Below are 15,228 nucleotides of genomic sequence, written 5' to 3' on the forward strand. Positions count from 1 at the left end.
GAGAACATCGTACCTTAGGATCAACTGACTATCCCTGCCTTCTGTCGGTTTTGAACCCTCGACCGTGTGGCTACAACGGACGTCTAACCGACTGCGCCACACTCACCCCTAATAGATTTTTTCCTTTTAAATTTGGAGAGACCAACATACAGTTGCCAGACAGGGTCATTTAATATAATCTCGACTTGCAACGAGATGTACGAACGTAGACTGGCTACGATATTTGCTATCTGTTATTGTAAGTCAATGGGGCAGATTGAACGTATTTTAATTTGAAAAAGTAGTGTTTGTAATTTGCGATAAAAGTTGGCAAGGCTCCACTGAGCCAGGAAGTAAAGCCGATAAAAATCAGTTCATCGCGTAAAAAATTCGAGGCCTTCCCTCAAAGTGATTATCGTATCGTCATTCGTAATTAGCAAATGGTAAAACGACAAGTTCCTCTTGTGGTTGGAATGAAAGGAAGCAAAGAATCAACAAATCTATGTCATCAGACAGTGGACAATTATGTACACAGTTTTAACTGATTTCCTTGAGCTGTAGCCAAGACTGGCTTTGAGTTTTCCAGGCTCTGACGAAGGCGATATCGCCGAAACTTTAGCCGCTGTTTAATAAAGATCGATACCAATCTTGGCTACAGCTCAAGGAAATCAGTTAAAACTACGTTTCAACATGCCGAGATTCAAAGACAGTCGAACATGGGCAATTATGTACACAATTGCAAAAAGTGGTCTGTGGATTGCGCCCGGTATCCTAAAGTATCTATAGGAAGAGCTAGATCCAAAGCGGTGCGAAGAGAAACAGCTAATGACGTAGGCAAACGCTCAGAACAAACACAGGGTGTGTTTTTATCAAGTGAAGGACTTAACACAATATAAGCCGAACTGTATGAGAGAACATTTTTTTGAAGCTGCAAAGATCAATGCTGCATTAGTGCAGGAGTGTCTCTTTATTCTTCCTTCACGTTCAGTTCACTTTCATGTTCGACAGTATAATGAGAAACGTGGATAATTTGAAAAACTTCCTCAGAAACTCCAGATTACTCAGTCAGGAAACCACAAGTGTTCCCTTACTCAGTGCTTGTATCCTGTTTTGCCAACCATGATGCAGATTTCTAAGAGAAAATTAGCAGGTAGATTGGATGGATCTTCTGAATGACTCAAATCAATCTGTGCAATAGGTTTTTAGGGCTTAAATTAGCAATTACTCCCTATAAATCTGCAGACGAGTGCAACTCTTTCTTTGTCAAATACATATCTCTGTCTCTAACAAGACTGCCATCGCTTTGTGATTAATCATCTTCAAAGTTCACCTTGAAAAGATTGAAGTGAACTAAGATAACAGTACTTCAGTCTCCTAGTGAATTGGCTGCCTGCTTAGAACTACTGTCGCCGGGTCTAATCCGTCTGTTTGCCAACTTTCCCTGCATCTACTTGGACGCGGCTGTTTCGCCTTCGAGTGCCTCTGCCTGTAGTGCCTATCAACAACTTCAAAGCAGTAGCAGTTCGAACATTTATGCTATGGTTTCTACTTGGCTTCTCACACTTATCATTTTTTGCGGTCTCATAGTCCGAGGAAACTCTCAGGACGGGAAGTTTCCACTCTGCTAGCTAGCACTCATTTCGAAAAAAAAAGAGTATGCTTTAGACCGATTGTGGTGTCAACAGGGCGGCCTTAAGTTATATTCACCGAAACAGTGTCCTGCACAAACACTAGAATGCTTCAAGTACACTTGTGATGCGGAGCAAGGTATACCGTTTATCTTTGCATGAACTAGCCTTTCATAATTGTTTTTGTGTAAAAATATTTTTTCATTCACTGTATTTTCTAACAAATGCAAGGTGAGTGATTGCTCGCCATCACTAGATTGATTTCTTTTCTAAATTAAATCTAATTATTCAATTAATTATTTTAATCGCCAAAATACTGGGTTCAGGAGTAAATCTTGCTTACTAACTTTTATTTTCGGAATTGAAAATGCAAAAAGAAATGAAACGTATTGCATTGATTTCGCACATCACTTGATTGAGAATTTCTCGCTATAGTAGGTGTTTAAGTTATTTTTTTTAATTTTGTTTTTCCCTGTCTTTATTTTCAGGTCATTAAAGTGGAGTGCCAAATGGGCGAAACGGAGCGTTTTCAACTTTTCCGTATATTCCACCCTAATAATAAATGATTGCTTAAGGTACCCTTAATAGATTTAAAAGTAAAAGTCAGATAAAGTCACTGGCGTATCAATTCACTCGGGATGCGCCAACGCGTTTTACTGGAATTCGTAATAGTTGACGTTTTGGAACGCGTATTGGCCTATACAATGACTTGTGTTTTCAGCTTTTTATTTTCAATCGAGGTGAAAAAGTAACAGTAGCAGTAGGTGTCCGTTAAATTCATGCAGCGTGTAGAGGGCATCGAATGAGGTATTGAAAACAAAAAAAAGGACAAAAAATTGACCAAAACACGTGAAAAAAGGCAAGAAACAATAGACATCGAGGAACATATTGAACGATGGATGGAATTCTTTAGGAAAAATAGGAAGAACAACGAGGACTGCGTTGTACATTATTTTCGTTTTATAATTTTCGCTTCAAAATGAAATTTTTCTTAGCTCATATTGGTAATTTGATCACCGATGTATGATATATATTTGAGATCACAGTTCCCTTTTTCAGAGCAAAGAATAGCAGCGTTCGATGCGTTCATGCATTGCCCCTCCTCCACACACTGCATCAATTTTACCTTATATATAACATTGACATCGATTATTTCACCAAAGAAGTGCTGTCGAAAATGCTGCGTTTTGTACCCTTTGGTACTTCAAGTAAAAGCGAAATCAGAAAAATAAAAAAAAAAGCTTTGCTATTTTGTAGAATGAGGAACCTTCTATCAAATGATATATGACATTTTGTCAGGACTTTTTTTACTTCTGAGTGCATTTTTAAGTTTAAATAAAAACGCTCACTACTTATTTCCTAAGCAAACGCTTCAGTGGCGGAATTAGCTAGGGCTAGATGAATCAGATGGTAATTAAAAGATTTCAAAATGTAATTAGACTGCGGTGATCTTTTCCAAAACCACGGCAAGACCAGGCGGCAAGACCAGTTCTATGAGGCTGCAACATTTTCTATTATACACTCAAAGTTGTTTTACATAACTTCCTAACTATTAGGGGTGATATATCCCAGTAGCGAAAAGTATGTGACATGTCCTGTGTACATGAGCCTGCATTCCTATGCCGTGCTTGAAAATCCTCCGAACGTGAAAATTTCCTCCGAAGTTTGTTTACTACATTATATATGCGCCGAGAGAAAGAAGAGCAATAGAGCAGAACTCACAAACAACTTTTTTTTCCTTTTATCTCCACAGGTCCGTCCACAAAGGGGACTTCGAGAATTTCTTGACTATCTTGGCATTGTTAACTGATAGTGTTGAATGTCCATAACCTTCAGTATGTAAGTTGTGCTATGTTACCGCCCAAGTCCCAAAGCTAATTCAGCAAACTCAAATATAGCCGAGTAAAAAGTACATGAATCACGTACGCAATCGCGTACTCGGCTTGTCTGGTGGCGCTTCGGTGGAACGTAGCGGCTGGAAGCATAGTGAATCCCTTGCTGGCACCACCAATCGTTCCAGTTTGTGACGGTCCCAACTCGGTTCCAGCTGCTGCCTCCACCGTGCCGTTTCGAGCGCGTACACAAATGCACCGCAACTACACTCGTGATTCATGTCGTTTTGACCTGACCATATATGTTTCCAGTCTGAACATAGCGTTACAAACACTGAACATAGCATTGTCAATGAAACTCATTCCTACTACTTATTTCTAGCCTTCGCCTAGCACCTATTAAAGATATGAGCTTCGTCGGCATAACTGTAATCTTATTTCTTTAGCCGATATTATGAGAGAATTGCATGGTGGGAGAGACGACCGGCCAATGACAGTTGAGAAAAACTTTGAAGTTTTTGTGACGTACCAAAACGGTATGATCATGTTAAAATAAAGTTCAAGTTGCTGATTTTATTGATATAAGAAGATTGGCAGAGTACAACACACTTTGCGAAAAATTGCTGAAAAACACAATAATATCAGGGTTCGATTAAAAGTAAATGGTAAACTGAAAAGCATGGAAATAGATTCTAGCTCTGCATATCACATGACACTAGCTGGCTGGAATTCCATCATTTTAAGTTGTTCTTTTTACGTTCCTCCCTATATTGACTTTTATTCTCTCCTAGTGTTGGTTAGCCGTTCAAAGATAGGAACAGTTGGTGAGCGCTTTCGCTTGAGATCCCCGTCCCCGCCCGTCCCCTCGTTTCCCTGAGGCTCCTCGTTCGTTGTGGGCCAAGTTAGTCAAACAAAGTCTGGCAACAACTGTTCTACTCTGACGTTCTGGGCTTGGGAAAAGGATCCTCCGTGGGGTTTTCCTATCATTTCTAGCTTTGGGATGACTTGCCAATCTACCACACGACTAGGCAAAAAAAGTCTACAAACTTCAGGCAAAGTTCTAGTGATTTCTGTCTTCTCCTATTCTTGTTTATGGCACACCCATGAGTGTTCTCAGGTAAGGTAATCAATAAATAAATGTCAGAAATCCGCTTGAATGCCACCCTCCAGAACGCGCATATAACGATCCTTTGTGTCTCCCCAACTTATTAACGGCGACTCATTCAAACTATCCGCAACTTCTCTGCGATTCCGTGGATATTGACGCTTCTGCTACTTATTTGAACTATTGTAGTTGGTTTGCGAATGCTAAACGACGAAGGAGTTTCCCTGTGTAAGTTTCCATCGCATAATATGTAGTATTGTTGGAGAGACAAATTCACAGAGGGGTGCTGCTCTTGCATGCTTTCGGATTTCTAGGGGGAAATGAACGTAGTTGTTCTCACACTTGTGAACAACATCAACACGACTATCTTCTCATGCAGATCCCACCAACGGAAATCTCGTGATATTGCATTTGAAGTGTACATAGTTCTGAATATGTATTCCAAGTACCATATCGGAAGCAATCTGTTCTAACGGATTCTGCGAATATTTCCTAGTAAACTGTGATAATGTTTGCTTCTTACATTCGCGATTCATTCTATTTTATTTTATTTTGTCTCCAACCACAAAGAGGTTAGCCCACGTCCCCTTCCCCTTCGCTCCAAAGCTGCTGTTCTAGATTGACTATCATGTTCATCTTAGGTTCTTTTTTTACGTTTCGAACATGCCAGAAATGTATAATACGCTCTTATGCGTCACCTAGCAATTCCAAAGTTGCCACACCAAAGGACCACATGAGGATGCATCGTCTGTTACTTTATAGAGCTACTTTGCCAAACTAACAACTTTGCCAAACGTTAGCAGTCCTGGGATCCTTTCTACCTGTTCACAGTTTTTGACTAAAAACTCAAGATTCTGGTGCAAAGCAATTCCTTGTAGCCATCGCACAATTGTTTTTTCGTCTCACTTATGCTTCTTTTCTCTCATGAGCTTCCCTTTAACTAATCTGAAGCTCACTTGCTGTTGATCCAATAGTGCCAATCCGGCTACCAATAACCCATTAGAATTGTTTTTCTTTCCAAAACAGCGACCTACTCGTAGGCGCCGGACGTGTTGCATCGGTAAGAGGCATCACACACCCTAAGTGAGCCCTGGCACTCGCAGTTGCACTTCCCCACCTAGCTTTACGGAACTGTCTTCTGGTTTTAGATGATTTTTCGCTTAGTCTACATGCAATAGAGCATGGACGGGACTATCTAGTCCTAGCAAACTTTTTTCAATTAGTTCTGCGGTTCATTTTGGTCTGATGGGACCTTTAAGGTTTTCCAGGCGTATTTTAGAATTCCTAGGGACTGAATTTCTGCTTAAGTTCTTCACATAAGTGTATGAATAGCTATGTATTTGTAATCTTCGTCGTAGGTAGCAGAATTCCAAAATCTGACCACGTAGAACGCAGATCATGCACAAAGCGAAGTAGAAACCTAAACTGTACAAACTGAATTTTGATGAGACGCGCTGGCAGCACATGGAACTATGCAGTAGGCCGAAAAGATCTTGTCGGGATTACGAAATATGCTAATCGTGCAGAATTACAAAAAAAAATGTGCAGAAATCTACTCTCTACTATTGGTACTCTTAGAGCCTTTGGAGCAAAACAGCAGGACTATGATAAAGAATGCGTGCTACTTTTCATCCATCATTACACAGAAGCTGATGTGAGCAAATTTTCAGTTGAATTATAGCTGTATCTTCACAGGACCAGACGGCTACATTTGAGAAGTCTGCGATTGGTGCTCAGTACGATTTCCTCTTACGCTATTTGCTAAGGGAACTGGAATCTTTGTCAAAATATCAAATAATAATAATAAATAATAAATAAAAATAATTCCACCGCGCAGTTCCCACAGCGTCGCTATCGGAGCGGCAGCATCGCAGCACATCTTGCGCCACGTCTTACTAGTGCTCCGCCCATACCACCACCCCACTCATTTGCGATGCGCTTTTTGAATCGAAGAAAAAAGGTACATGGTGGTCTTTCAAACATTAAATGAAGTAAAGTGGTTGTTGAAGAATAGATAAGCGGAACGTCGTTTAGAACGTGGATGAAAGTGGTTATTTTCGTTATCCCACTGGAAATCACCCGCTGGAGGTTACGGAATGCAAGAGATGGGCTTAGAAGATCTCACTGATTATAGCATACTTCTTTGCTTTTTTGCTTTCCAAGGATTACTTTTTGCACAACTAGCTTAGAAAAATTGGCATCCAACGCAGACACACGTTCTGCCTAAAGGCATATGCCGAAGATACAAAGATGTATGTTCGCCACTCTTATAGGTAGAAAATGAGCGATAAAACGCTGCAGAAAGTAGAAAAGTGTCTAAAGGCATCACCCCAGGAATCTGAGGTGGTACGGATTTCAGGTGGAGTATTCGTATACGGGATAGTAGATTATAGAGAGGGAGGTGATTCCGTACATTCCTTCCTAATTGCCGTAAAAACGGCCCGGAAGATGCGGCGCCGCACAGGGCTGGCGCGCTCCAATCGAACTCCTTGTGGAAAATAGCGCGCCGGAACGCTCGAAGCCGTTCCTTCCAGGCAGTTTTTTACGGCAATTAGGAAGAAATGAACAGAATCACCCTCCTCCCCATAATCTACACCCCGTATACGAATGCTCCACCTGAAATCCGTACCACCTTAGATTTGTGGGGTGATCCCTTTAAAGAATAATACAAAAAGTTATTAGATAGAAGTTGCAAGCAGGTATTAAAATATTTGACATGTGTTCTATATAAATGCTACATCTACATCAAAATTTGACAAAACATTGATGTGAATAATTTTAATATAACATAACATAACAGGACATTCGACGACAAAATTTACTTTCTCGTTACTGTCTTTACATTTTTAGTTGAAAAAGAAATATAAAAGAGTTTTAACACATAGCGATAGGTGTGAAGTCTTTAAAGGGAGGTCAGTGTAGTTCATAACATAACAGATAACAGTATAACAGTATACCACACTTTGTTATGCCATACCTTTGGATTTTATAGAAAGATCTAGTTCATCACCTTGTTTTCTACATGTGTGTATTGTGTGTATTCTTACTTTCTATAATATGTGCTCAATTTGCCTTGTTCGTATCCTAATCTACTGTGTCGCTTTCACTACCTTCCTTTTGTTTCTCTGCCCAATGCGCAGTTTTCATCTCTTTGACGTGACGCGAAGACCGAGGTGGATGACAAGAGGGAATGGGGTTTACAAGGTCCCAGACAGCCATAGAGGCTGGTGACACGGGAGCCTTAATTAGAGGTGAACGCCATTGCAAGCCCTCAGCGGTGGCCATCCGATTGTCCCTCCAAGACAAGCGTGTAAACCTGGTATTTTGTTCGCTGCAATTATGTTTATTTATTACAGTAGTCCTAAAGAAGCACAACAAATTTTGCACATTACCCCGTAGGCCCCACACAATAAATATTTTGAGGGTTCTGAATGACAACTTTTCTACATATTTACAGTGCCCCTTTCAGCGGAATTTGTCGCACGAGGTTGTGGAGTATCTCTTCTCACAAGAGCAGCTGGCCTTCCCAACGAAAGTTGCTACCAAGCCATCTCCGTCTGTGAAAAAGTTGGCGGTAAGGGGACTTGTTTCACGTGTAACGACCAACACATGTGTAATCCTGCCCCTGAGCTTCCTCTGTTGATCGTGGCACTATTGATTGTAATTGTGCGAATATGAATACATACTGAATATGATGCAAGTTTGCGAGGTTCAACAAGAGATTAATTTGTCAACATGGCCGCCCTGTGATCAAAGAATGCAGGCTCTTGATCAACAGAATAGAGCACGTTTTCGCATTCGTTAGAGGTTTTCCATTGACACATTAAATTGACACACAACTATTACTGACTCTCTACGTTTATAATAATCTTCCGAGGCTCAGTATAGGAAATTATAAATAAGAATTGGTCCAGAGCGGTTTTACATACCAAGCTATAGCAGACCACAAACTAAGGAATCCTCATCTACGGTGCTCAAAACAATTTACGAACTTTTCGGAACGCTTCTTAATACCAGTACATCTTAATTCGTCAAATTCCACAAGCGCTAGGTAGGTCATGATTATAAAACACTCACAACAATATAACGGTTTATTTGCATGAACATAGCACCCAAATCAATTAGAATTCTGAGCGTTCGCACAAAACCACTTATCCTTCCGAAACAAAAAAAAGTAGCTTTGCCAATATAAATAACAAAGTCTAAACATGATGTACAGCAAGATGTACGCTAAATGTAGAAAAAGTGCTGGAAACTAAAAAAAAACCAAGGACAGGAATACGTGAAAAGAGGAGAAAACTGATTGTGTCTTAACCAAGTAATAAAACATACAAAAAATATAAAGATTTTCAAAACTAACTATTAGGGAAACTCTGGAGCGAGCTCCTAATGAAATTAGGCGATAAAAATGTAAACACAATAAATGTCGTCAAAGATTGTCAACAAAAAACTCGTAGGGATGGTTCATCGCCATACGAAAAGACTGTCTACTAGCACCTAGATCCGAAGGTACTTCGTCCAACCTGGTTGTTGTCCCCAATGTTGACGATGCTACCGGAATTACCACTTGACGGTGCCTGTAAATAAAATTCATGCTACCACCTTTAAAGAAAATCACTGCGCAAACTTCTGTGTGAACCAGAGTTAAAAGCAAATACCTTAAAAATTGGTACTCAAAACTGGGAAAAGCGATGAGAATTAAATCAGTTTAGTTGGAAATATCTCCTAGAATAGTGCTATAGGGAATTTTGAAATATATTTTAATCAGTTTCTTGGAAATCATCCAATGCACATCTTAAGGAAAATTCTGCATTTCTGTTCAACTTGGAAAGCCCTAACTACTAATCCCATAGTAAGGGTTTACGAACATGTAAGAGAAATTATGAGGATCACAAGGAGTAGTGGAAAGAAAGAAATAAGATGAAATACTGTATTTCAAACTTTGCTCTGGATTTGCTAGTTAATTACGAAGAGGGAAATAATTTCAGTCCTCAGTAAGAGCTAGCTTAAACGGATGCGACTCTTCACCTAAACGTTTCATTCAAATCGAGTGGCTACCTTTTGTGATCGCTTCCTGAACCACTCCCTTCTCCAGATCCACCACTGGCTTGTGACCTTACGTCAGCTCCTCCCGCACGATGGGTAATAGGTGCACCTGCAGCGGGAAAATGAGGAAAAGGTGAGACCGGCATTGACGCGTACCCGCTTACCTGAAAGAAACCATAGACACAGCAGCAGATCGTTGCACCAAATGCTTGGGATAGACAATTTTGTATTGCATAAACAGGAGCAAAGTAGACAACATATTCATTAGAAGAGTATTATTGATGGCAGAGTGTAAACTCATTCTTAGGAGATCGCAGACATAGATGATGAAATCAGATTTGAAAACAAAAGATTTTGGGTTTGCATGTAATCCGTTTTACTCAAGTTTCCGCGAATTTTCCCCTTCTAAAACTAACTAAATTTAAATGCTTTTCCATTCAATTTGCACTCAAAAAATAGCGTACATCAGCTACAGCAGCGCTTAATATCGACACTGCTTGTCGAACAACAAATGTCGAGCAAGTAAACAAATTCAACAACAACAACGAATTCCGTATGATATCATTTTCTTAGGAGAAACAACAACGTCTAAGTCAAGAGCTGATTTTTCCCCACTGCCGATAGTAACCAAAAGCTGAGAGCGATACCCATTATTCACATACTATCCCGCAATTTCATACATTCGACGAGTTTTTCTCCACCATGTTGAATGCTACTCCTAACATTTACAATTCAGTGACTTATCTACATTCTCTTCTCGATTTTGATATACAATGTACAATCCAGCGTACATGAAGCACTCTACGTCTCGTATGTATCTTTGAGGATTTTAAATCACAGAATAGTCTTGAAACTGTGAAAACGCACATAATCAAACTCATTTTATTAGATTTTTCGAAAATACTTTTCATTTCAAAACCTTCTCTGATTCCTTGAGAGAAGTAAGGCAAATCTTCTTTTAAAAAAAATTACTTATCAACATGGAACATAGCTTATGGGATCAGCTTATCCAGTTATTATAAACCACATCTTGAGCAAATAAGGAAGCAGACGTAGTGTGATGCTTTGACAGCACGAAAAATGAAAGGAAAAAAAATTCACGAAAACCGAGGCTACTGGGGAGAACACAAAATCAGACACAGAACTAGCTCACAGCAGAAACAGGTAGGTACAAAAGTACCCAGAACACCCTGAAGTACAGGATATCGAGTGTAAGTGAATGTTTAGTAGATCCAATGAACATCAGAAGAACGAATGATTCGAATCAGATCTCAAGGACAATATCTCCATCTGTTAAAAATACTAACTGGACACTTCCGAAACTGAAGTGAGCGGTTCGTAGGTCCGAAGAAGAGAGTGCGAAAGATGAGCATTTTGCACTTGCAACTAAGTATACATATAATATACATATAATATATATATTATATGTATATTATATATATATATATATATATATATCAAAAGATTAGCGACATTATGAACAAAAGACCTCGTATCGGTGCAATCTGCACGATTAAAGAGCGTTTTTTCGTTTAGAAACATTTTATATTCCGCCATTCCTACGACTATCTTTTACAAAAGCATTAGAGGTACTGTAGGTGAATGCGCAGCCTGGAATGCGTAAATATTTATCAATTAGAATAGATCCCGTAACTTGGAGTAATTTGAAAATGAGTTGTAAGTCTAAGGCGAGACTACGTAAGAAAATTCGACGACAGTTGCAATTGTACGCTTTCCACAATTATTACAAATAGTTTCCCCAACTAGTGTGCAAGTATAACACAGCAAGGGGGGGGGCTAGAGGTAACTTAACTGAAACATTTCAAAATTTGCTCATATAAATACATACTAATACATAAATGCAAGTGTGAAGGAGGGACTGAATCCGCGACAAAGAATTAATGACGTACTGCTGGATTTTAAAAAAATTGGAATCTAGTAGTTATGTCAACAATCACTATGAATGAGTACTACCGTGACATGTCACGGAGAATAATGTAATGGATATATTTGTAGTTATGTATGTAGTATATTTCTTTCCTTTCGTAGCGTGAGTAAGCAGAGAACAGCATGAAGCCAAACTTTCGAGCAAAAATTTGGCTTCACGCTGTTTTCTGGTTGCTCATTTCTTTGCATTTTGCACTGCCCAGATTGGTCAACTGGTCAAGCTTGGTGTCATAACTTAACTAACTAGTCTTGTCTTGTCGGCTGCACCGAAATAGCCTGTGTACCTCCGCATCCCACAGAAACTACAACTATCTATCATCTATTCCTGTTTTAAGATGAAGGAAGTGGAGGTGTAATGCAGTGTTGTGAGGTCCGTCGACTGACTTGATCATTGGTTGGCGCCCGCAATTAATCCCGTGGGTAGCACATAGGTTTATGAGCCCCTACTATTCTGTATTGAAGCGGAACATCCCACAATGATTGCCATCTCAATCAATGCCGAGCTATTTCCCTTTTATTTATATAGTACAAGGTCATATCGAAACTTTCCACGTGACTACACTCTACGGAACTATTAGAAGAGAAATTTGTGGAAAATGCTTCACAGAAACTAGGACTGACTGCATAGCATTAAATAAAGGATAAGATAGTTCAGCAAAAGTATCTGATCCGGAATCTTATAGAACAGAAATGGCTATGGATATCTGAATTACGAAAATAAATGAGACATTCGAAGTCAAACTCAAATATTTAGAAACTCAGACTTGCAATTTGCGGCGATCATATTTTATTTTCCGGATAATTCAAATGGAGGAGGTGAAAATCAACATCTTCCCGCGCCAAACCTATATTCACCCAGTTACAGCCCTAACAATATGCGAGGAAGGTCGAGTGTCATGTTTGCAGACATATATCGAGCGCTCGCCAAACTCTTCAAACATATGTACATAACACAACATCACTTGAACTCGACAAACAGGACAAAAAGTGAAGTGATAGCGTGCATGTGATAGCATATTATAGCTGGTGTTCAAGAACGATTGCAAATCGCTAGCAAGCAAAAAGCAAACAGGAGGGGTAATGCCGAAACGGAAGGACAATGAGGAGCTCAGATATCCATGACGTACATCCGCCCATGCGCATCGCTTACCATCGATGCAGGGGCCTTTGATCCTGTGCCTCCTGGCACAGTTGTCCATTGCGTTCGCTGCTGACCAGGGTTATGTTGTTGGTGAGCAACCAATTCTTCTGGATGAACACGGTAACGGGCGAAATCTGCAATTGCCAATATCCAAAGCCAATAAAAAGGAATTATGTAAAAAGGAATTCGCGTAAATTAGGTACCTGAGCACTCTTCTCCGAGCACATAATAACACTGTTCAGTGAATGTAATTTTGTTAACAACGTGTGCAATCAATTTCCGCTTGAGTAGTTCAGCCGCGTATTTCCGAGCATCCTTTCGTTCGAGCAATCCATCAACATGAGCCAAAAGCCAATCCAATAGATCTTTGCCTGCAATGTAGGGGAGATCCCAAAAACAAAGGAAAGATTAGGCAACAAAAGTCACAAAAGTTACGCAGAGATACACACCTAGAAATGACATGGGGATAGGAATCTTCAGCCACGTCCTGTTTTTGATGTCCAAACCAGAATTGGGCATTGCCATCACTTCAACTACCTTTAAAGAGAACTTGAACCATACGAAGACTCCAAAAAGAAGAAGGAACAAAATATTCTTTCTTTTGTGAATTTTAAGCATGCAAAAAACACTTCCTCGAGGTTCATTCCACACTTCTGGGCCACACAGTATTAAGCTTTTTGGAGAGAATCAAAGGGAATTATGCGTTTACAACCCGATAATTCGAAACGCCCCTGGAATGTGGTTCCTGCAAGTCACTACTTGTACCAGATACGGAGCACATGAAACGATTCTGAAATCGAAAGCGTTGGCTCACCCCAAACAGACCGATTAACGTTAGATACCTTATTCTTTATAAAGAAAAACATACAAAACTGTCATTACTTAAATAATGGTTGTATTAGTTTTCAGTGTTGTATTTTATCCTCAATTTATTCTTACATCATTTTATTCTTCCAACTTTAGTAGAAGCGGCGATGTGGACTATGTCTCGCCCTGTGCAAGGGTGTTTCATTACCTGACTCACTCAGCTCCTGATTCCTCAAAGACTCACGAATAGCAAGCTTATGTACGGTCATAAGGTTAGACTCAGCTTAGTATTTCAACCTTCTAAGGACTGAAATATTAACCTGACTTCAAATTTCAAGTTAATATTTCAATCCTTTACACAGCAGTGTTGCGGTCCGAAAATATTCATGTTCTCGATAGTTAAACTTTACCACTTCTTAACGTCTTGAAAGCAACCCTTAAATTTATATAATTTGTAATTAGAACAAAGAATATTGTCGATTAATGTACTATCTGTTGATTTTTGGTCAATCTCGTATTTTTGAGTAACTCCGGTGCATCACCAAATTATTATCATACATATGAGTACATTACAGTAGAAGTACCTCAAATAAGATTATTAAGATGACATCATAGCGATAATTGTAAATATTAAAAAGTTTAGCGTTTATCGCTCCTTAAGTTATACACTATTTTTTTTAATCCTAAATGAACTTAACATTATACGGAAAGGTCAACTTCTCAATCCTTCCTACATTTAACTTCAAACAAGTCTTAATGACCGAGGGAGCGGCAAGTAAAATTAACGTCTAGTTCTTACATAAGGCTCATTTCTGCACGAAAGGAAAATCAAACTATCTTCACATATTTCCACAGCAAATAAGTCACGCTATTCATTGTTACACACATAGACGCATTCGAACAAACCTTCTTTCTATCGGTGTGTATATCTAACCGGATGTGCTGCCCGGTTACAACAGTATTTTGACCATTTGATCCAGTAGATGTTACGGTGGAACTGCTCGGCGGTCGCCCATGAGGCCAGTCTCCTGGTATAGGGGTTGGCGCTCCTTCTGACCCTGGAAGTGTTGTTTTCCAGAATAATACATATCAAGAAAAGTAACAATAAATGAAAAATGGATCTCAAAGAGAAACTCGAGAACTAAATTATGGCAAAAAACATCACAACATACTGAGAAGACAAGTACTTGGAAATAAAGACATCCGTTGAAGCTGTTCCCAACATATAAAACGAAATAAGAAAAAGAAGTACAGAGGCATGATGGATGGTTTCTTCGCTATTCAGACGATCAATTTTTGGATCGGTTGTAAACATTCGATTACCACAAAACCACAAAGCTGGCAGACTCTCCCGTTCACGCGACCGTGAGCTATGGTAGTAGCCGGAAGTTCCTCAGTAGAGGAAACAGACTGATCTCGACCAAATAGAAAAAAGTGATTTAATCAATCAAGAAAAAGTATGTGAACAAAGTGCAACAAGTAAACAAAAAACTGTTGTGAATCTAAACTTTAGAAGTGGTGACCAGGAAATATTACAAAAATAGTACATTAGTTTTGCGTTTTAACATCAGCATACTGACATGAAACATGTTCATTATTCTTTGTTCATTAAACATTGCAAAAATTAGACTCGTGACGAGAACGACTACTTATAATTCATCTGTTCGCGGTTGAAGGAAAATGCAACTTTATTCTTGGAACAGATTTTTTTTATTTTACGACTAGAACACTGCCTGTTACAAG

At 39.4% G+C, this 15,228-nt stretch overlaps 2 protein-coding genes across 2 annotated transcripts in view; one reads left to right on the forward strand and one right to left on the reverse strand.

Annotated features, from left to right (window-relative positions):
- Positions 1–669: 669 nt before the first annotated feature.
- Positions 670–8,222, forward strand: RB195_018521 (uncharacterized protein; the record flags this gene model as incomplete). Its single annotated transcript, XM_064185994.1, has 3 exons — positions 670–727; positions 1,645–1,746; positions 8,014–8,222. 3 exons carry the CDS (start codon positions 670–672, stop codon positions 8,220–8,222), a joined length of 369 nt encoding a protein of 122 aa, XP_064041875.1.
- Positions 8,223–8,973: 751 nt separating this feature from the next.
- The window catches only part of RB195_018522 (uncharacterized protein), a gene marked incomplete at both ends in the record, with an annotated part of 31,624 nt that continues 25,369 nt past the window's right edge, over positions 8,974–15,228 (reverse strand). Inside the window, 6 exons of the mRNA XM_064185995.1 lie at positions 8,974–9,121; positions 9,603–9,754; positions 12,688–12,812; positions 12,882–13,049; positions 13,128–13,215; positions 14,392–14,543. Of these exons, the coding sequence (XP_064041876.1) occupies positions 8,974–9,121; positions 9,603–9,754; positions 12,688–12,812; positions 12,882–13,049; positions 13,128–13,215; positions 14,392–14,543 (833 nt within the window). The remainder of the gene's footprint in view (positions 9,122–9,602; positions 9,755–12,687; positions 12,813–12,881; positions 13,050–13,127; positions 13,216–14,391; positions 14,544–15,228) is intronic.

This window comes from Necator americanus, chromosome II (genome assembly GCF_031761385.1).
Source record: "Necator americanus strain Aroian chromosome II, whole genome shotgun sequence".
NCBI lineage: Eukaryota > Metazoa > Nematoda > Chromadorea > Rhabditida > Ancylostomatidae > Necator > Necator americanus.